The sequence below is a fragment of the Pseudorca crassidens genome, chromosome 3 (genome assembly GCF_039906515.1).
Source record: "Pseudorca crassidens isolate mPseCra1 chromosome 3, mPseCra1.hap1, whole genome shotgun sequence".
Classification (NCBI taxonomy): domain Eukaryota; kingdom Metazoa; phylum Chordata; class Mammalia; order Artiodactyla; family Delphinidae; genus Pseudorca; species Pseudorca crassidens.
In genome coordinates this window covers 16,778,943-16,802,489 of record NC_090298.1, presented here as the reverse complement: position 1 = coordinate 16,802,489, position 23,547 = coordinate 16,778,943, and the positions used below count along the sequence as shown (strand labels likewise).

Here is a 23,547-nt window from a genome sequence, read left to right as displayed (position 1 = left end):
TTCTCTAGTTGTGGCAAGAGGAAGCTACTCTTCGTTGCAGTGTGTGGGCTTCTCATTGCAGTGGCTTCTCTTGTTGCCGAGCACTGGCTCTAGGCGCGCGGACTTCAGTAGTTGCAGCACATGGGCTCAGTAGTTGTTGTGCACCAAATTCTTGATAGGCAGAAAGTGTGTACCATTTCTAGAACAGGTGATTTAAATTTGGATGAGACTTCTTGAATTAGCCCAAGACATTCTTATTTACTAATGTTAAGGAGAGAGGAGTCAAGGAAAGAAGTACAATAAATCTGTGGGTCCAACTGAAAGTAATACAATCTGCCAAACAAGATGGATGTTAGTTACTTTGGCAATTCATTTCTAGTTTTAATTCCCTGAGAAGGAAATGAATCCCACTTGGTGGGTTATAAACTTCAGATCAATTATCCCTTCTTTAAAGTATATAAATCTAAAATACATAATATCTGCACCATATATAAATGTATATGTATCATATATATGGTTCATATTTAAGAATTTTAGTTTTAACATTATTTAAAATTTTATTTTGTCTTATAAACACTTGTAAAATATTGTAATGACCCAGTCTCATCCATGGCCCTGAGAAGTATTCTAGGTTCTTAGTATCTGGTTTGGAAATTAAATGTTTGTTTTTCCTTCTATGCAATCTCCAGTCTTTGGAAAGGCCAATTTTCTAAGGCAATTCAGAAAAAATAAGGGAAATAATCATCAGTAGGACTGATCTTCTGTTTATAAGATCCCGTTAAGGATACTCTACAAATTCTCCTTGGCTCTTAGGGTAAAGGAAAATATCTGAGTTCCTCCATAGGGAATGATCATACTTTGATCCTGCCAAGAAAGAAGGCTGCAAGATTGAAGCAGGCTACTGAAAAATCAGTGGCAGAAATAGGGATGAAAAAATATCTATTGTTTCTTTTCATAGGTATTAATCTATAGGTAATTCACAATGCTCAAAATAAAGGCTGATATCTGTATCACCTGCACTAGCATCAACATGGAGACTTTTGATGTGGCTAATCCTAAATCTAAGCTCATTTTATGTCACAGAGCCTATGTGCGTCATGTTTAACACTTTCAGAACCTTCAGTTCTTACCTAAAAAGGTACTTCCTCTTGCAAATATTACCTACCTGCTCACACACTTCTGTATCTATGTTTGTATCCTTATTATTTTCATAATACCTACTATGTCTTAGAACACTAAATGTACAGTGCTATGAATGTCTATAAATCTTATAATAGACCATATATTCCCTGGGACAAAACACTAGACTGACCTTATTTTTATTCATTATTGTATGCTAAGCCAAATTCATGACTCCTGACATATATGATTAATAGAAAAAAAATTGGCTGGGTGATTTAAAAAATAAGAAAAAAATAAAACATTATGACAAACTATTAATGTAAATTCAAACCTAAAAAGTAAAACTAAAAATGAACAGAATACTGTAATAAAAAATAAAGTTGATCAAAACATAATAATAAAGGGAATAAAAAACAAAACTAATACATGAAATGGTATTAGCAGCAAAAAAGAAATTAAAAAAATAATACAATTAAAACAACAAAAATGAAATTCAAAAGTCTGTATAAAATCTTCTGCTAAAATTTCAAGAAAATATTGTTGCACTGAAAATGTAAACATTTATCCAATTTTAAAATAAGATACCAAGTTTAAAACCAGCAAGATGAAAATAAGATGATAATAGATAAAAATCAATGATATGAGATAAATTGTTTAAATGCAAAATAAAAAAATGTATTTTTTAAATTTCTCAAATTAGTAGCAAATATTTTAAACATTAATAATTTAAGCTGAAGAGGAAATAGAAAGAAGTTACCAGAGGAGACTAAGAATGAGTCTGCAAAAATCAATATTTGTTTGACTGTGGGAAATTTCCTTTTGTGCTAGTTATCATCATATTTATGATTCTGAAAAATCACAATTGATTCAGACTTGAGTTTCCATGATTTCTGCTTTAGGTGTCACTGTTAAGATAAACTTCATAGTTTCTTTATAAATGCAAGTAGATTGACCTAAACCTATTCATGTTTGTTTGTTTGTTTCAAAAAAAGGAAAATAAAATATTTGTTTAACAGGTGATGGTAGTCATAATATTGGAAATCTTATTTTTTTCCCACAGCCACTGAACTATGAGAAAAAGAAGTCATATACCCTCAACATAGAAGGAGCCAATACACATCTTGATTTTCGCTTTTCTCACTTGGGTCCTTTTAAAGATGCTACCATGCTGAAGATCATTGTTGGGGATGTAGATGAACCACCACTATTTTCCATGCCTTCCTATGTCATGGAAGTCTATGAAAATGCCAAGATTGGGACTGTTGTTGGCACAGTTTTGGCACAAGATCCCGACAGTGCTAACAGCTTAGTAAGGTATGGTATACTTCCATCTTTTAGACATATACAGATTTTATTGACTCTCACAGTAATTTAAAATGAATTAAATAATATTTAAAATATTTATTTTCTATGTTATTTTCTTTTTTTTGCATATATACCATTGTATTCTTTTTTTTTAACAACTTTATTGGAGTATGATTGCTTTACAATGGTGTGTTTGTTTCTGCTGTATAAAAAAGTGAATTGGCTATATGCATACGTATATCCCCATATCCCCTCCCTCTTGTATCTCCCTCCTACCCTCATTATCCCACCCCTCTAGGTGGTTGCAAAGCACCCAGCTGATCTCCCTGTGCTATGCAGCTGCTTCCCACTAGCTATTTATTTTACATTTGGTAGTGTATATATGTCACTGCCACTCTCTCCCTTCGTCTGAGCTTACTCTTCCCCCTCCCCATGTCATCAAGTCCATTCTCTACATCTGCGTCTTTATTCCTGTCCTGCCCCTAGGTTCATCAGAACCTTTTTTTTTTTTTTTAGTTTCCATATATATGTGTTAGCATACAGTAATTGTTTTACTCTTTCTGACTTACTTCACTCTGAATGATAGACTCTAGGTTCATCCACTTCATTACAAATAACTCACTTTTTTTCCTTTTTATGGCTGAATAATATTCCATTTTATATATGTGCCACATCTTCTTTATCCATTCATCTGTCGATGGACACTTAGGGTGCTTCCATGTCCTGGCTATTGTAAATAGATCGCAATGAACATTGTGGTACATGACTCTTTTTGAATTATGGTTTTCTCAGAGTATATGCCCAGTAGTGGGATTGCGGGCTCATAAGGTAGTTCTATTTTTAGTTTTTTAAGGAACCTCCATACTGTTCTCCACAGTGGTTGTATCAATTTACATTCCCACCAACAGTGCAAGAGGGGTCCCTTTTCTCCACATCCTCTCCAGCATTTATTGTTTCTAGATATTTTGATGATGGCCATTCTGACTGGTGTGAGGTGATACCTCATTGTAGTCTTGATTTGCATTTCTCTAATAATTAGTGGTGTTGGGCATCTTTTCATGTGTTTGTTGGCAATTTGTATATCTTCTTTGGAGAAATGTCTATTTAGGTCTTCTGCCCATTTTTGTATTGGGTTTTTTGTTGTTTTGATATTGAGCTGCATGAGCTGCTTGCATATTTTGAGATTAATCCTTTGTCACTTACTTCATTTGCAAATATTTTATCCCATTCTGAGGGTTGTCTTTTCATCTTGTTTATGGTTTCCTTTGCTGTGCAAAAGCTTTTGTTTCATTAGGTCCCAATTGTATATTTTTGTTTTTATTACCATTTCTCTAGGAGGTGGGTCAAAATGGATCTTGCTGTGATTTATAACATAGAGTATTCTGCCTATGTTTTCCTGTAAGTACTTTTTATTGTCTGGCCTTATATTTAGGTCTTTAATCCATTTTGAGTTTATTTTTGTGTATGGTGTTATGGAGTGTTCTAATTTCTGTCTTTTACATGTAGCTGTCCAGTTCTCCCAGCACCACTTATTGAAGAGGCTGTCTTTTCTCCCTTGTATACTCTTGCCTCCTTTATCAAAGATAAGGTGACCATATGTGCTTGGGTTTATGTCTTGGCTTTCTATCCTGTTCCATTGATCTATATTTCTGTTTTTGAGCAAGTGCCATACTGTCTTGATTACTGTGGCTTTGTAGTATAGTCTGAAGACAGGGAGCCTGATTCCTCCAGCTCTGTTTTTCTTTCTCAAGATTGCTTTGGCTATTCGGGGTCTTTTGTGTTTCCATACAAACTATGAAATGTTTCGTTCTAGTTCTGTAAAAAATGCCATTGGTAGTTTGACAGGCATTGCATTGAATCTGTAGATTGCTTTGGGTAGTATAGTAATTTTCAAAATGTTGATTCTTCCAATCCAAGAACATGGTATATCTCTCCATCTGTTTGTATCATCTTTAATTTCTTTCATCAGTATCTTATAGTTTTCTGCCTACAGGTTTTTGTCTCCCTAGGTAGGTTTATTCCTAGGTATTTTATTCTTTTTGTTGCAATGGTAAATGGGAGTGTTTCCTTAATTTCTCTTTCAGATTTTTCATTATTAGTGTATAGGAATGCCAGAGATTTCAATGCATTAATTTTGTATCCTGCTACTCTACCAAATTCATTGATTAGCTCTAGTAGTTTTCTGGTAGCATCCTTAGAATTCTCTATGTATCATATCATGTCATTTTCAAACAGTGTCAGTTTTACTTCTTCTTTTACAATTTGGTTTCCTTTTATTTCTTTTTCTTCTCTGATTCCTGTGGCTACAACTTCCAAATCTATGTTGAATAATAGTGGTGAGAGTAGGCAACCTTGTCTTGTTCCTGATCTTAGAGGAAATGGTTTCAGTTTTTCACCATGGAGAACAATGTTGGCTGTGGGTTTGTCATATATGGCCTTTATTATGTTGAGGTAGATTCCCTCTATGCCTACTTTCTGGAGTGTTTTAATCATAAATCAGTGTTGAATTTTGTCAAAAGTTTTTTCTTCATCTATTGAGATTATCCTATGGTTTTAATCCTTCAATTTATTAATATAGTGTATCACATTAATTGATTTGCATATATTGGAGTGTCCTTACATTCCTGGGGTAAACCCCACTTGATCATGGTGTATGATCCTTTTAATGTGCTGTTGGATTCTGTTTGCCAGTATTTTGTTGAGGATTTTTGCATCCATATTCATCAGAGATACTGACCTGTAGTTTTCTTTTTTTGTAACATCTTTGTCTGGTTTTGGTGTCAGGGTGATGTTGCCTTGTAGAATGAGTTTGGGAGTGTTCCTCCCTCTGCTATATTTTGGAAGAGTTTGAGAGGGATAGGTGTTAGTTCTTCTCTAAATGTTTAATAAAATTCACCTGTGAAGTCAGCTGTTCCTGGGCTTTTGTTTGTTGGAAGGTTTTTAATCACAATTTCAATTTCAGTGCTTGTGGTCAGTCTGTTTATATTTTCTATTTCTTCCTAGTTCAGTCTCAGAAGGTTGTGTTTTTCTAAGAATTTGTCCATTTCTTTCAGGTTGTCCATTTTATTGGCATAGAGTTGCTTGTAGTAATCTCATGATCCTTTGTATTTCTGCAGTGTCAGTTGTTACTTCTCCTTTTTCATTTCTAATTCTGTTGATTTGAGTCTTCTCCCTTTTTTTCTTGATGAGTCTGGCTAATGGTTTATCAATTTTGTTTTTCTTCCCAAATAACTATCTTTTATTTTATTGATCTTTGCTATTGTTTCCTTTATTTCATTTTCATTTATTTCTGATCCAATCTTCATGATTTCTTTCCTCTGCTAACTCTGGGAAATTTTTGTTCTTCTTTCTCTAAATGCTTTAGGTGTAAGTTTAGGTGGTTTGTGTGAGATTTTTCTTGTTTCTTGAGATAGGATTGTATTGCTATAAACTTCCCTCTTAGGACTGCTTTTGCTGCATTGCATAGATTTTGGGTCATCGTGTTTTCATTGTCATTTGTTTCTAGGTATGTTTTTTTTTTTTCTCTTTGATTTCTTCAGTGATCTCTTGGTTATTTAGTAATGTATTGTTTAGCCCCCATGTCTTTGTATTTTTTGCAGTTTTTTTTTTCCTGTATCTGATATTTAGTATCATAGTGTTGTGGTCAGAAATGATACTTGATAAGATTTCAATTTTCTTAAATTTACCAAGGCTTGATTTGTGGCCCAAGATATGATCTATCCTGGAGCATGTTCTATGAGCACTTGAGAAGAAAGTGTAGTCAGTTTTTTCCGGATGGAATGTCCTATAAATAGCAGTTAAGTCCATCTTTTTTAATGTATCATTTAAAGCTTGTGTTTCCTTATTTATTTTCATTTTGGCTGATATGTCCATTGGTTAAAGTGGGATGTTAAAGTCCCCTACTGTTATTGTGCTAATGTCAATTTTCCCTTTTATGGCTGTTAACATTTGCCATATGTATTGAGGTGCTCCTATGTTTGGTGCATAAATATTTACAACTGTTATATCTTCTTCTTACATTGATCCCTTGATCATTATGTAGTGACATTCTTTGTCTCTTATAATAGTCTTTATTTTAAAGTCTACTTTGTCTGATATGAGAATTGCTACTCCAGCTTTTTGTTGATTTCCATTTGCATGCAATATCTTTTTTCATCCCCTCACTTTCAGTTTGTGTGGGTCTCTAGGTCTGAAGTGGGTCTGTTGTAGATAGCGTATATTCAGGTCTTGTTTTTGTATCCATTCAGCCAGTCTATGTCTTTTGGTTGGAGCATTTAGTCCATTTATATTTAAAGTTATTATCAAGATATATGTTCCTGTTACCATTTTCTTAATTGTTTTGGGTTTGTTATTGTAGTTCTTTTCCTGTTCTTGTGTTTCCTGCCTAGAGAAGTTCCTTTAGCATTTGTTGTGAAGCTCGTTTGGTGGTGCAGAATTCTCTTAACTTTTGTTTATGTAAAAGTTTTAATTTCTCCATCAAATCTGATTGAGATCCTTGCTGGGTATATTAATCTTGGTTTAGGTTTTTCCCTTTCATCACTTTAAATATGTCCTGCCACTCCCTTCTGGCTTGCAGAATTACTGCTGAAAAATCAGCTATTAACCTTATAGGGATTCCCGTGTACGTTATTTTTTGCTTTTCCCATTGCTGCTTTTAATATTTTTTCTTTGTATTTACTTTTTGATTCTTTGATTAATGTGGGTCTCAGTGTGTTTCTCTTTGGGTTTATCCTGTATTGTACTCTCTGTTCTTCTTGGACTTGATTGACCATTTATTTTCCCATGTTAGGAAAGTTTTCCACTATAATCTCTTCAAATATTTTCTCAAACTCTTTCTTTTTCTCTTCTTCTTCTTGGACCCCTATAATTTGCATGTTGGTGCATTTAATGTTGTCCCAGAAGTCTCTGTGACTGTCCTCAATTCTTTTTCATTCTTTTTTCTTTATTCTGCTCCCTGGCAGTTATTTCCACCATTTTATCTTCCAGTTCACTTATCTGTTCTTCTACCTCAGTTATTCTGATACTGATTCCTTCTAGAGTATTTTTAATTTCAGTAATTGTGTCGTTCATCACTTTGTTTCCTCTTTAGTTATTCTAGATGCTTGTTAAATGTTTCTTGTATTTTCTCCATTCTGTTTCTGAGATTTTGGATCATCTTTACTATCATTACTCTTAATTCTTTTTCAGGTAGGTTGCCTATTTTGCCTTCATTTATTTGGTCTTTTAGGTTTTTACCTTTTTCCTTCGTCTGTAACTTTTTTTTTTTTTAATGGGTGGTGCTGTATTCCTGTCTTACTGGTTGTTTGGCCTGAGATGTCCAGCACTGGAGTTTGCAGGCAGTTCGATAGAGCCGGGTCTTTGTGCTGAGATGAGGTCCTCTGGGAGGCCTCACTCCAATTATTATTCCCTGGAGTCTGAGGTTCTCTCTTAGTCCAGTGGTTTGGACTCCCACCACAGGAGCTCAGGCTAGACCTCCACCCTGGGAACCAATATTTTGCAAGCTCTCATTCCCTAGTTTTATCTCTTGGCTCCCATCTAGTCACTTCACAATTTTGGCATCTTTATTCAGAGACACTCTTCTCCTGGAGCCACAGAGACAAACTATCACAGCTACACATCCCATCCCATGTTATTTTCTATTAATATAATTCAACTATAATCTTAGCTGATTATTTAACTGAATAAATAACAGATGGGTTTCTGTCAAATTTAGCATACATGTAGCTATCTCCATGAATATATTGGTGACCACACAGATGAGTTTTTTCCATTTGACTTAATAGATGAAAGCATAACTGACTGGAAACATTTAGAGAGAAATATTTAATCACAAAGTAGAGAATGTTTGGTATCTTAGCAATAGAAAGTATAACTACACACACACACAAATGAGGGCTTGGGAATAAACATTCAGCTCTGACTTCTTGTTCTGCCACCATGGCTATAAACCTTTAGGAAATTACTTTTCCTTATTTGTGAAAGAACACCACAGATATCTATCTCTCAGAGTTACTGCGAGATTGTTTCAAGCTATGTGCTTTAAGTGCTAAGCAGAGTGGCCTGCACGTAATAGTCATTCAATTAATTCTAACTTGTCCAAGGCAAGTTAGAGACTCACTTCTGAAGACAGGAAGACCAATGTGGGAATTCTGGTGACTTGATTTACTAACTGTGTCATCTTATACAGTCATTCAACCTTGCTGAGTTTTGATATAAAATATATGAACAAGGAATAATAATGTTGCATACATATATTGAGGGAATTAAATTAGGTTGACAGAAAGTACTTAGCATAGTCAGTACGTGCTCACTGACTAATATTTTATTATTGTCATATGTCATGCAGAGATAATTAAAGGTTTCCTTGCATAATAAGAAGGGTGTTTGGGTTTTTTTTGGTCTCAATTATGACAAAATCAAAGAATTGCATAATGTATAAAACTCTTTACTTACCCTGTATTTATACCCTCAGATAATTCTAAGCCTCTAGAAAGTCTGAACTCTGAAACAAATCTGTCTACTTTTTCTCAAGTTTGTCTTCTCACTTTCTTTAGTTCTCATCCATTTTAACAAAAGCTAATATGATAAGTATTCTCCTTGATATCTATGTAATGTTTTGTAAAGTGTTTCCATTTCCTTTTATATAAGCATGATTGTTCTGAAGTTTTTATATAATGGCCACAGCACTCATGCCTGGAGAGAAACAATTTTCCAAGCACAGAGGTATGTATTAAACAATTCTGCTTCAACTGTGAATGCAGTAACATTAACTTGTTAGTTGAGAACCCTTCTGTCACACTGAGAGAAAGAGCTGGACATTGCTTGAAGCAGGATAGACAAAGTATATGATATAATAGGCATAAACCCAGTTGTGAAAATTGATCTTTAATTAAGCGATGAAAGCAGAAGTTGATATGCTTATTTGTCCAAGCACGGGAAAGACCACGATGCTTCATCATTCCATAGAATGCCATATTTTAATAGCATTTTTGACACTTAATAAGGAAAATGTGTCTACATTGAAAGTTAACATTATAAAGATATTTATAAATGTAGCCATTTACCAAAAGGAGCCAACAGCTTTTGATAGTAAAAATATTTCCTGCTGTGAGTTTGATGTGGAAATATTTGATAAACGTTGATAAGACTTTTTTTAAAAAACTAAAACTTGATATTAATGATGCAGTCTATATTTTTAATTAAAGGAGGTGGGAGGTACATTGATTTTTAAAAGTGATATTTAAAGCACCTTTTATATGCAAATATTATGATATTCCTCAGGATAAAGAAATTAAACAAATGCACACACACAGAGCAGCTTGAAGTCCAGTGGAGAGAAAAAATTTACATCCTTTCATAAGGGTGATAAAAGTCTGATACATATGTAGGGAATAAGTATGCCTGACATCTTCTGGAAGGAATGAGTTGAGGAAGATTGAATTGAAGCTCAAAACCCAGGTTAAGATTAGACAGGTGAAGAAGAGAGAACATAACTGCAGTTTGTTGTGTACACAAGGAGCTTAGGTTACCTGTGCGGGAATAGCAAATAATGAGGTTGTAAAAAGATGCTTTAGAGAGATCATGAAAAGGCTTTGCACTTTGTGCTTGGAAAAGGCTTTCCAAATGACATCTTGGAAATTTATCATGACAGCAGTGTCAGTGGGGGGAAAAGATAAATCAGAGTTGCTTGAGTGAGTTTAATAAGAAACAGTGATAGGAAGATTTGCATTTCAAAATAAATAATAATGAAATTTCAGAATGCTGTAAAGGGTGGAATATATGTTCCTAAAAGGTAGGGCAAAGGAGGAAAAATTGAGGTCAGGGACAAACTTGTTTCAATGTTGCAGGTAGAGGTCAGGGGTGGTTCTGAACATCCTACAACTAACAAGTGAGTCCCCACAACAGAGAATTATCTGGTCTGGAATATCAGTGTTTGAAAAACCCTCACCCAGAGTACACCAAACTGGGTAGTACATTGGTAAAATGGGGGTGCTAATTATACTCATGGAAAGAAATTTTGAAAATATATTTTTGGGAAATGCATACCAGCATGTATGTTTCACATATATGTGTATTCATGTGAATATTTCAAAATACGTTTCATTTAGTAAAAAACTACAAAAAACAAATTATATATAATGTTCCATTATATTGTTAATTGCTTCAGTAATTGCTCTATATCACTGGGAGCATTTAATTGAACACCAGCTATGTTACACACATTCGCCCAGTTGTTGCTATGCAAAGGTGACAGATATATTGTCTTTAAATGCAAATATTGAGAAGCACAAATCCATTAGCATGTACATTATTCTTTCTGCTTTGTTTTGGTTAGACAACTAAAATGAATCCTTCCAAAGCTGCCTTAAAATAATCAGACTCCATAGCTGGTGTTTGAAGGCATAACTTACATAATATTTGTTCTTGGTTTTAACAAAAGTGTGTCATTTACATGGGCCTCTAGGTGCAAACAGTGAATAAAGCAGAAAACATTAACAAATACAAAAGTAATCCTCATACTTCCACCTTTCCCAGGGACCAAATGTTTGTACTAATTAAGGAGGTGCACATTGAGAGATGTACCTTGCTATGTGCCCTGAAATGCAATTAACTCCAAATCAGTAGAACTGATAATGAAAGGGAGTTTGAGTCTCACAGGTATTTGTGAAAAGCTTCCTGACTTGTCTTTTGTATTCCCATTTTCTAAACTATTAGTAAGATTCTTCAGATTTCTAAGAGCATATCATGTCTAGCTTTTGTCTTTTTTAACTCAAAACAAGGATATGCAATTTACAGCAATATCATCATCAATTTTCTTAAAATAAAATCAGAACCAGGCTATTTAACAGTAGTGAAGAAACCTTGATTTAAACTGGCTGTGCTCACTTGCTGGCATACTGGAAATAGAATTCAGGAATTTCCTGAGTAGCTACTGACAGACGAGAAGTCCTATGATGGACACGAGAAGCAGGGGAGTTTTCTGAAAATGTGACCCTATATCATGTGGCTGTTGAAAACAGTGACCACTTGCTGCTTGCTATCTGTGGGCCAGGGGTTTGTAACAGCATGCCTCAAACCCTTGTAACAACCCTAATGAGTCTGCAATATCAGTCCCATTTTATAGATGAAGAAACTGAGGTACAAACAGGTAATTTGGCCAAATTCACATAGTGATAAAGTGGCAGATCCAGAATTTAAACCCAGTTTTGCTTTACTACAAAAACCCTGTTTATTTAATGCTCCCAAATCTGCCTCTTTTATATTTCAACTACTAATAATAATAAACTGCATTTACAGAAGTCTGATATCACAAAGTAGGAAATGAATGTTTCCCATGTTCAGATGTGTTTCATACTCTGGGAAAAAGAGATGCTGAAGAGAATTCCATTTTTAACTCTAGCATCTCACGAAAAGAAAACTGTTCTTTATTTTAGAGTTTCTCCATATTGTAAAGTCAAATACTTATGCCACTTGATTTAGTGCAACATAAAGAAATTATTGAAGCCCTCAATTAATAATTCTCGTAGGATGAAGAGCCTTAGTATGAATTTATATAAGTATACCCTCCCATCTTTGCTTCTTTTCTACTCTGATTTATAATCTGAATTTATCTATACATTTATTTATTGGTAAAAATTTTAATATTTTCTTTGTATAGAAACTTTAAAGCCATCAGAAAGAAATATTAAAAATCTTGCATAATTTTTTCAAATGCTTACCTTGACATTATTTAGGAAACTATAGCCAATATATATGCTAACATAAGAAATAAAATTGTGATCAGGTTTGGAAATATTTGCTAAATTAAAAAAAAATCTTTCTAAAATATCTTAAAAAAAAAGAATAGTTGCAGAGAATTAGAAGTCATTACTCATCCTGTTTTGAGTTTAATTGTAGCCTCAGAGAATAAATGATTCCAATATATTCATAGAATTCTTATTAATGTGTTGTTTTCTTACACATTTCTGAAATTTTCGTATAGCTCATGATGAGATGGCAGTTAGGAATACCTCATTAATTTAGAATGTTATAACAGCAAAAAATAGATATTTCAAAATAATGACAAGGTCATATGGCAAACTTGAAAAAGAAAGTAAAAATTTTTGATTAAGAAAGTTTGAATACAGGATTCAAACTTCTGAAAAGAAAGACAAGAATACTCAGAAAATGTGTTTCAAAATATATTCATATTAAACTGAGTATTTAGTCTGTTGACCAAATTGATTTATAAAAGTTTAGCTTAGTGAAAGTCAAGAATATCTTAATTGGACCTTTAATAGAAAGCCTTAATATACCCTCATCAAAACTGTCATAGTTTTCTGATACAAAGGAGATAATTCATTAAGGACATTTCATGCAAACTGAGTTCAGCTAGAAAGCAGGCTTCCATTTAAAATCGGAAGTCTGTCTTTGACTTGTGTTTTGTCATTTATCACATTGCAGATAACAAAGTTAGCACATTTAGATTGACCAGTACTTTACTGTTTGTAAACAGTACTGTTTACTGTTAAACATCATGTGACTATGGCATTTGAGAATGTGAAGGGACCTAAAGATGACTGAGACAATCCTGTTCTTACAGAGATGAAGATATCATAGACTAAGATGCCTGAGTGACTGGCTTCCAATCACACAGCTAACTAACCGTAGAGATTGAATAGAATGTGGTCACTTTTACCATTCTTCAATAAAGATACAGAAGACGCCTGAACATTTTCCCATTTGGGGCTCAAATTTACCTAATAGCCTAGTATGTGACAGTAACCACCCCAAATCAGAGTCCTGACAACAGAAGAAGAACCTATTTTCCGGGTGGGCATGTGTAACTCATTTAGCCCTGGAATGAATGCCTAAATCCAGGCTTAGTGACGTCTGTTAGTCTACTGACTGGAGACTAAAATATCCAAATAGCTTTCATGTAAATTTTTCAAATAAATTTTTAAAAAAGCTTAAAATGGTTCAATAGCATTTCCAGAACTCAATATTATTGGAATTTTTAAAATCTTAGGTACTTAGAGGCATAAATAACAGACAGAAACATATTTTCTTGTGTAGAGATTTTACTTCTTTAGGTGCTTTTGTTTCTTTGGATCGAGGTTTTGGTTCAGGAAGTTAAAAACTTTCCAAAATATCTATGTGCTCTGAGTGCTGCCCATTTTATTAAGCACAATACACTATCAAGTGACAAATGATCCCTATGTTCTAATTTTTTAGAAAGATTATTTTCTGGATGCATGACCTGTGGAATAAATTGCATCCCCAAAGTGAGCTAAGGGAATCTTAAAATTTTTTAATGAATCTGAGCTATACTGAAGATGTGTGACTTTTCGTTAAATTAAAGATGAGGCCAAACTGCTGTAATATCCCAAAGGGTGTATATTGATTAAACTTTATCCCATCTATTGATCATAGTCAGTAAAACTTACAAAAACAGCTGTTTGGGAGGCAAAATCTCAAATATATTTGCTTAACCATTCACATTCTGTATGTACAAGTATCAAAAGTGTGACAACTGAAAGACATCATCTACACTTTTAGCCAACTGATGTTTCTCAGAGTAAATCACTGCAAAAATAGATTTCCATTACATAAGTTTTAAATTAATTTTTATGGTGAAATGGACAGACTATAATGAAAATAATAAGTGCCTCTGAGGCCTGAAGTTTTGTTATTGAAGTGAAAAATAACTTTTCTAATGTACTTTAACATGGCTAATAATTATCTTGAATCTATACCTATATAATCAAAGGGAAATTGAGTGTCAAATGATGAACTGGGTAATTTGTTTAAAGTAGCTTCTGTTGAAGAAAATACTTGAATAGAGGTAATCATTACTGAGATTGACTGATTCTTGTGATCACAACTTGTCTGCCTATTTGTTTGCCCACAAATTCTAATTTTAACAAAAAATTTTCATTTTATTTCAATGTAATGCGTTTTCTTTTCACTTTGCCCATTGCACTAAAACATATTTACTAGAAATATGAAATGGTGCATATATTGAATGACAGAATAGAGAGTAGTTGTAGGAATAAAAATTGTAACCCATGTTTATAAACTATAGTGGCAACTTTGCAAGATCTCCTGTGTTAAAAGGACCCATTTCTCTGCCAGCATGAAATTAGTCAGGGTTTGAATATGGAATTGTCAAATTAGAGGGCTCTAAAGGACTAGCGGACAAATCTGAGCTGGCACAAGCTTAATTGCACTTCCTCTGGTCTATAGCCAGGAGATTATCAATCCCCCATAGGTAACATCTTACGGATCATTGATTATACAATTTCCTAAGTAGCATTTAGTATATTGGTTTGGCCAAAAAGTTCGTTCGGGTGCTTCCCTTCAGAAAAACCCAAGCGAACTTTTTGGCCGACCCAATGGATATTATCTTGACACCTACTTCATGGAGGATGCAGTGAGATTATAGTGGTGGTCGTGTTATAATGTGCTGTAATCATGGTATTACAGTAGCCCTTGAATCTGCCTCGATATTTCCACCCTGATACTAACCGTTTTGGTCATATATGCTGTAGATTCGTCTAAAGCATCAGCTAGATGTACTATGGAGTGGCTCCTTTTCTTAGATTCTACATGAGGTCTAAAAAAATGGGCGTTAAAAATGATAATTGTATTACAACTTAAAATTAGTTTGAGAACTATAAGTTAAATGAAATACTGCAAAAAGTGTACATTTATTTGTCCTTTTTGCAATGTTTAGATATCTCTCAATGAAAGGAAAACATGAACTAAGTACACACTGTAAAAAAAAAAGTTTATTTCCTGAGTTATTGTAACAAGTTTCAAACACAAACACAATATTAAGAATATGTATAAAGGATAATGTTAGGAATCTATAAAATCGTAATCTCTATATGAAAACATACTGCTCTTGATAAGTAAAGCATAATGACTTATTGGCCTGATTATTTCCACCAAAATATTTACAAAAGAAGTAAAGGCTACAATGAAATGCCTTACTTAGTTTTACATTAGGTATTAACAGTTTCTTCTTTATATTTGTTGAATACCTTGTTAGTTTATTCATTTGCTTATGAGGCAAAGTCATACACCTATGCTATTCAGGTGGAAGAAAAAGAACTTTATTTTCATAAACTTTCCAAATGAAAGTTGACTCATGTGCATGGAGAAGGAAATTAAAAATAATTTAGTTTTCTGACAGATTTCTTTTTTTTTAGAAATGGACAGCAGTTCATGCTATATGTATGGAGACTCTTGTTCATTCAGTAGTAACCCTTATTCAGATCCCACTGTGTTCACATACTTTGCCAGAAAGAAAAAGACAAACCAACAAATAAATTAAAAAAAAAAAAAGCATTTACTATTTTTGAAGTGTCTCAACAAAATAGACCCAAGTTTTCCAAGAAAGGAAAAAAAGAGAAAACCATCCTAAGAGACATTAAGACAAATAACATTTATCTACTGAAGCATATCACTTGATACTCAAGCATAAAATACTTTCATATATTACCTCACTTTATTGTCAAAATAAAATTATGATGTAGGTGGTATCTCCATTATGCTAACAAAGAAAGCTCAGAGAGGTCATAGGGCTAATAAGTGGTTTTATCTGTGATGAACATCACGTTTACTTGGTTTCCAAGACTGTGTTTATTCTTTTACTATTGATCCATGCAATTTTCACAGTATGGTGGATCTATTTTAGAAACAAGTTTCCATAGAATTCATCTTTACGTAGTGAATGAATCAAGTCCAGGATCTACAGTTTATTATACACTGAGGAAAATAATGTAGGAGATGTTTTTCAGTGGCCTGAAGAGGTTATTACCTCTATGATATCTGAAAATTGGGAAATTTGTTTTGGGTAAACCCTCCTTGGCATTCTTTTCATCTATTAATCTTCAAAAAACAACCCATGCAGAAGTGCACTGTGGGTTGAATTTTTCCCCACCAACCACCTCTAATCTCTCTCTCAAACATTCTCTCATTGGTTTAGTCGATGATATGATTGAATCAATTTTCATTCCATATCAAAGAATATTTTATTTTAAAGTAAGTTATTCTACTCTAGTGTAACACTGTGTAGGGGTAGTAATGTTGACTGAGGCATTAATGTGGGAGTGAAGGAGGGAACTTCTGTCTGTATCCTACCTACAATCTCAACATGAAACCTCTTTCTTTCTTCCTCTCTTACTAGTCTAATACCAAAATAATAGTGGTCTGAAAAATACCACCACACTTCACAAACCAGAGCTAAGATATCTGTCTCTCTCTTATCTGAGATTACTAAATTTTATACTTTCTAGATAATCTCTAACAAATATCTCTCCTGTTACTTATCCTTCAAGACTGATCACACCCATGTTTTCCTGAAGACTTTAATTGCTTAGGGTTTTACTCTGACCTCTGATTTTAAATTCTCTGAGCATCAATCAGTATTACCTTGCAAACGCTTCCTTTTTCTTTTTTGCCTACTTGTTTCCCTAAGTAAATCATGTCTAAATAATTCTCAGTTCTTTCTATTTCCTCTCTTTTAAATATTTCTTTTTATTGTACTCCTTCAAATGAATATCTTTCTTGTACTTGTACTCCTTCAAATGAATATCCTTTGAATGAATAGGTAAAGCTTCAAATATTGTCTACTTTAAAAAAGATCTTATAAATATTTCTTAATTTTTTAAACTTGTTTTAGGGACAAGTATTTGTTTTGTTTTGTTTTTTAATATGCTTGCATTTATTTATTTATTTATTTATTTATTTATTTTTGGCCATGCTCCGCAGCATGTGGGATCTTAGTTCCCTGACCAGGGATCAAACCTGCACCCCTTGCAGTGGAAGTGTGGTATCCTAACCACTGGACCACCAGGGAATTCCCAGTATTTCTTAGTTGACTGTATTAATTTTTAATCTGTTGCACTAACTAGCTCTTTGATGTTGAATAAAATTCTCCATCACCCTGTGCATTGGTTTTCTCCTCTATAAAAAATGTGTCTATTAATAGTACCTATCTCATCCAGTTGTTCTGGGTATGTAGTAAACTAATGTTTAGAACACATTTAAAGCACAATATAGTGTATTGTAAGGGATCCATAAATGTTAGCCTTTATTATCTCATATCAGTTTGCTTTTTTAAATAACTTATAAATGTGTATAAGTGTTTCCTCCCATTCTCAAATATCATCTCTATATAGTCTTATATTAAGGGGGAAAGTAGAATTTGAAGAATATCTTTAAACATCTTATCCAGTTATATACACTATAGCCTCAATTTACGCTGGTTCATTTTTGACAGCTATGATCTAAGATATTAAATATAAAATCTCAAAACTTTAATTCCTTAGGCTTCATAATCAATCCCGATTTAGAACGTATATCACCTAGGCAAATGGTTACTTTATTTTATACTTGCTGGATATATCTAAAAATGTCAAATTAACATTTGTATAAAACCTTTATATATATATATATATATATATATATATATATATATATATATATAAGTTCATGAAGTATTAAGATGTTGTGTTTACTTTTTGAAGGTTAGTGAAGGAAATAAATGTATTTTATTACAAAAATATTTTGAAAAGTTACCTACTGAGAATATTTTATCTATTTGTTTTGATAAACAGTTTTATGGACCCATGTAACTTCTTAATTTTAAATAATTTGCATTGAATCATTGTACATATAACACCCGCCCCCCCCCGCCCCAAATAGTTTTGAATAGTTTCTTTCACATTTCTGTTTTCCCTTTTTCTGTGTTTTTATTACTATGGCTAGGCAGAAATCCAAGGGTACTTAAGCAGAACTATTTAGTTCTACTTGAGTCGAAATTCAATTGCAATTCCATGAATAAGACTTTTTGGCTCAAAGCATTGCCCTAATATCTAGCACTTATGTTGCAGATTTCCCAAGAGAGTTAGGTCACATAGAAAACTGAGAAATAAATAACTTGAGTCTGAGGACACATGCCTTACATTATACCTACCATTTAAACATAGGTTATATATTTTTCAAATTCAAATAAAAAATATATGTATTCTAAAAGTATTTAGCCACAGTACTAGCACTTAATGTTAGAAATCTCTGTGTGAAGTGCCTAAGAGAGAGGGGATTGTTCTGATAAAGAGGCTGTACATTTTCAAAGTCTTAATTTAGCTTATAAACAGAAGAAAACCCAGTTTCTTCCAGACTGACAGCTGTGAAGTGATCAGATTTCTAAAATGGGGCATGTTCTTCTATATTACACAGGGTTGCATTGATAACAATGTAATCTGAGCTTTGCTGATAGTTGCTGCAGGAAACATTGAAGTTGAATAATATTTTTTAAATTTTAGGTCCAACTTTAGAAAACAAGAACCATTATTCTTAAACTACCCAAAAATAGAAAGTGTCTTGAAGACAGGTTACTTTAGATGATATAATAACCAGACTGCCAACTGATTACATTTTAAAGGATGTTATTCCTTGCGTGTGACAAGATTTCTCACATCTCCTTAGCAATTCAGACTTCAGCAGCGTCAGACCCCAGGGGAAGGATATTATGAGAGGGTTTTTTTGTGATATAAACTCAAGTCAAAGAAAGTAGATCATCTTTAGGACTCTCTATGTATAGTATCATGTCATCTGCAAACAGTGACAGCTTTACTTCTTTTCCGATTTGGATTCCTTTTATTTCTTTTTCTTCTCTGATTGTTGTGGCTAAAACTTCCAAAACTATGTTGAATAATAGTGGTGAAAGTGGGCAACCTTCTCTTGTTCCTGATCTCAGTGGAAATTCTTTCAGTTTTTCACCATTGAGAACGATGTTGGCTATGGGTTTGTCATATATGGCCTTTATTATGTTGAGGAAAGTTCCCTTTATGCCTACTTTCTGCAGGGTTTTTATCATAAATGGGTGTTGAATTTTGTCGGAAGCTTTCTCTGCATCTATTGAGATGATCATATGTTTTTTCTCCTTCAATTTGTTAATATGGTGTATCACGTTGATTGATTTGCATATATTGAAGAATCCTTGCATTCCTGGAATAAACCCCACTTGATCATGGTGTATGATCCATTTAATGTGCTGTTGGATTCTGTTTGCTAGTATTTTGTTGAGGATTTTTGCATCTATGTTCATCAGTGATATTGGCCTGTAGTTTTCTTTCTTTGTGACATCTTTGTCTGGTTTTGGCATCAGGGTGATGATGGCCTCGTAGAATGAGTTTGGGAGTGTTCCTCTCTCTGCTATATTTTGGAAGAGTTTGAGAAGGATAGGTGTTAGCTCTTCTCTAAATGTTTGATAGAATTCGCCTGTGAAGCCATCTGGTCCTGGGCTTTTGTTTCTCGGAAGATTTTTAATAATCGTTTCAATTTCAGTTCTTGTGATTGGTCTGTTCATATTTTCTATTTCTTCCTGGTTCAGTCTCAGCAGGTTGTGCATTTCTAAGAATTTGTCCATTTCTTCCAGGTTGTCCATTTCATTGGCATAGAGTTGCTTGTAGTAATCTCTCATGATCGTTTGTATTTCTGCAGTGTCAGTTGTTACTTCTTTTTTATTTCTAATTCGATATGGTACTATACACAGAGAATCCTAAAGATGCTACCAGAAAACTACTAGAGCTAATCAATGAATTTGGTAAAGTAGCAGGATACAAAATTAATGCACAGAAATCTCTGGCATACCTATACACTAATGATGCAAAATCTGAAAGTGAAATTAAGAAAACACTCCCATTGGGCTTCCCTGGTGGTACAGTGGTTGAGAGTCTGCCTGCCGATGCAGGGGACACAGGTTCATAGCCTGGTCCAGGAAGATCCCTCATGCTGTGTAGTGGCTGGGCCCGTGAGCCATGGCCACTGAGCCTGCACGTCTGGAGGCTGTGCTCCACAACGGGAGAGTCCACAACAGTGATAGGCCCGTGTACTGCAAAAAAAATAGAAAACACTCCCATTTACCACTGCAACGTAAAGAATAAAATATCTAGGAATAAACCTACCTAAGGAGACAAAAGACCTGTATGCAGAAAATTATAAGACACTGTTGAAAGAAATGAAAGATGATACAAATAGATGGAGAGATATACCATGTTCTTGGATTGGAAGAATCAACATTGTGAAAAGGACTCTACTACCCAAAGCAATCTACAGATTCAATGCAATCCCTATCAAACTACCACTGGCATTTTTCACAGAACTAGAACAAAAAATTTCACAATTTGTATGGAAGCACAAAAGACCCCGAGTAGCCAAAGCTATCTTGAGAATGAAAAACGGAGCTGGAGGAAGCAGGCTCCCTGACTTCAGACTATACTACAAAGCTACAGTAATCAAGACAGTATGGTACTGGCACAAAAACAGAAATATAGATCAATGGAACAGGATAGAAAGCCCAGAGATAAACCCACGCACATATGGTCACCTTATCTTTGATGATAAAGGAGGCAAGAATATACAGTGGAGAAAAGACAGCCTCTTCAATAAGTGGTGCTGGGAAAACTGAACAGGTACATGTAAAAGTATGAGATTAGAACCCTCCCTAACACCATACAAAAAATAAGCTCAAAATGGATTAAAGACCTAAATATAAGGCCAGAAACTATCAAACTGTTGGAGGAAAACATAGGCAGAACACTCTATGACATGAATCACAGCAAGATCCTTTTTGACCCACCTCCTAGAGAAATGGAAATAAAAACAAAAATAAACAAATAGGACCTAATGAAGCTTAAAAGCTTTTGCACAGCAAAGGAAACCATGAAAAAGACCAAAAGACAACCCTCAGAATGGGAGAAAATATTTGCAAATGAAGCAACTGTCAAAGGGGTAATCTCCAAAATTTACAAGCAGCTCGTGCAGCTCAATAACAATGTTTTGACATTGTTATTGTCAATAAGACAATAACAATTCTTATAACAATACTTATAACAATAAGAATGCTCAACATCATTAATCATTATAGTAATGTAAATCAAAACTACAATGAGATATCATCTTACAACAGTCAGAATCGCCATGATCAAAAAATCTAGAAACAATAAATGCTGGAGAGGGTGTGGAGAAAAGAGAATACTCTTGCACTGCTCATGGGAATGTGAATTGGTACAGCCACTATGGAGAACAGTATGGAAGTTCCTTAAAAATCTACAAATAGAACTACCATACGACCCACCAATCCCACTACTGAGCATATACCCTGAGAAAACCATAATTCAAAAAGAGTCACGTACCAAAATGTTCATTGCAGCTCTATTTACAATAACCAGGAGATGGAAGCAACCTAAGTGTCCATCATCAGATGAATGGATAAAGAAGATGTGGCACATATATACAGTGGTATATTACTCAGCCATAAAAAGAAATGAAACAGTCATTTGTAGTGAGGTGGATGGACCTAGAGTCTGTCATACAGAGTGAAGTAAGTCAGAACGAGAAAAACAAATACCGTATGCTAACACATATATATGGAATTTAAGAAAAAAAACAAAAAAGGGTAATGAAGAAGCTAGGGGTAAGACAGGAATAAAGACACAGACCTACTAGAGAATGGACTTGAGGATATGGGGAGGGGGAAGGGTAAGCTGTGACAAAGTGAGAGAGTGGCATGGACATATATACACTACCAAACTTAAAACAGATAGCTAGTGGGAAGCAGCCGAATAGCACAGGGAGATCAGCTCGGTGCTTTGTGACCACCTAGAGGGTGGGATAGGGAGGGTGGGAGGGAGGGAGATGCAAGAGGGAAGAGACATGAGAACATATGTATATGTATAACTGATTCACTTTGTTATAAAGCAGAAACTAACACACCATTGTAAAGCAATTATACTCCAATAAAGATGTTAAAAAAGAAAAAAAAAAAGTAAACCAGTTTCAGTGCACCATGGCCTAATGCTTTGGGAAAGCCCAATGGCATACCTCTTTACCTCTATTCTGTAGTGTCTGGACCACGTGTCTCTTTGAATCAGATTTGCTTTGTACCCCTATCTTTTCTCATTTAAATTGATTTTGCATGTTGAATTTTCTTTAATTAACATATAATTATTATTAGAACAACCGGTACACAAAATAGCCAATTCCTTGTTTTGGTCACACAGTTTTAAGTGATGTCTTCTGTTTTTGTCAGGTGTTGTTTTCATTAAATGAGCTCCTAGATTTCTTGGGTTGCTCTATAACTTGGATCTCTGTTGTGCTATTAATATCTTCTGCTATGTTTGAGCATGTGTGTCCACAGGTTGTTATGAGGTTTATACCTGAGTGATATGTTCTAGGTACCCTGTTAGCACCTTATGCCTATGCAAGACACAGGTTGTATTTCAGTTATGCTTATACTCTCTTCTAGAAAGTATGATGAAGTTTGTAATATTTCCATCACCACAATCACCTGTCTTCTGAGATTTTCCTCATGTTGAAATGGAAGAAGTGTCTCTGTTACTTTCAGTAGAAATCCTTATATTTGTGCTCTGGAACATAGTCTGTTCACCTTCTCATGAATTTTCTCTTTATAGATATTCCCTCCCCCCCTTTTTTTTTTTTGGCTTCACCACATGGCATGTGGGATCTCAGTTCCCTGACCAGGGATTGAACCCCCACCCCCGCATTGGAAGTGTGGAATCTTAACCACTGGATTGCCAGGGAGTCCCCTTTTTTTCCTCCCTCTTTCAAAATTATTATATTCTTCAACAAAGACAGTGACTAATATTTCCCATATCAGAAAAAATTTAATTTGTTGAACCCACTTCTCTGATGACATAAGGCACCATTTTTCTCATCTTTACTTCAGGTACTATTATGCGATAAAGTCTCAGGACTCATGGGTTTCCTATATTCACATTCAATATACTTTAGAATCCACTACAGTAAAACTTCCATCCTTTCATATTTTATTGAAACTACTCTTTTCAAATTAACCAATGATGTCCATCCTGTCAAATCCAATTCAGCCTTTACTAACCCCACTAAACTTAATAAATTTTACCTCAGCTGTCCACTTAGAACACTCCTTCTTGACTTCTATGCCTCCTCTCCCTCCCAGTTTTCCTTCTCCCCTGGGCTGTTCCTCTCCTTTTGCTGGTACCTTCTCCTATTCAGATGCTGGACTGCTTTAGACTTAAAAGATTGGATGTTGTACTGCTCAATCTTTCCCTTCCTTTTCTCTTACAATTCTCTCCCAGATGAGATTGT

General features: G+C 34.3%; 1 protein-coding gene across 5 annotated transcripts in view; it reads left to right on the top strand.

The window, feature by feature from the left end:
* CDH18 (cadherin 18) overlaps window positions 1-23,547 on the top strand; it is a 1,032,515-nt gene that overhangs the window by 921,720 nt on the left and 87,248 nt on the right. For all 5 annotated transcript variants that reach the window (XM_067730423.1, XM_067730424.1, XM_067730422.1 and 2 more), the window contains one exon: window positions 2,162-2,415. In XM_067730423.1, the coding sequence (XP_067586524.1) occupies window positions 2,162-2,415 (254 nt within the window). The remainder of the gene's footprint in view (window positions 1-2,161; window positions 2,416-23,547) is intronic.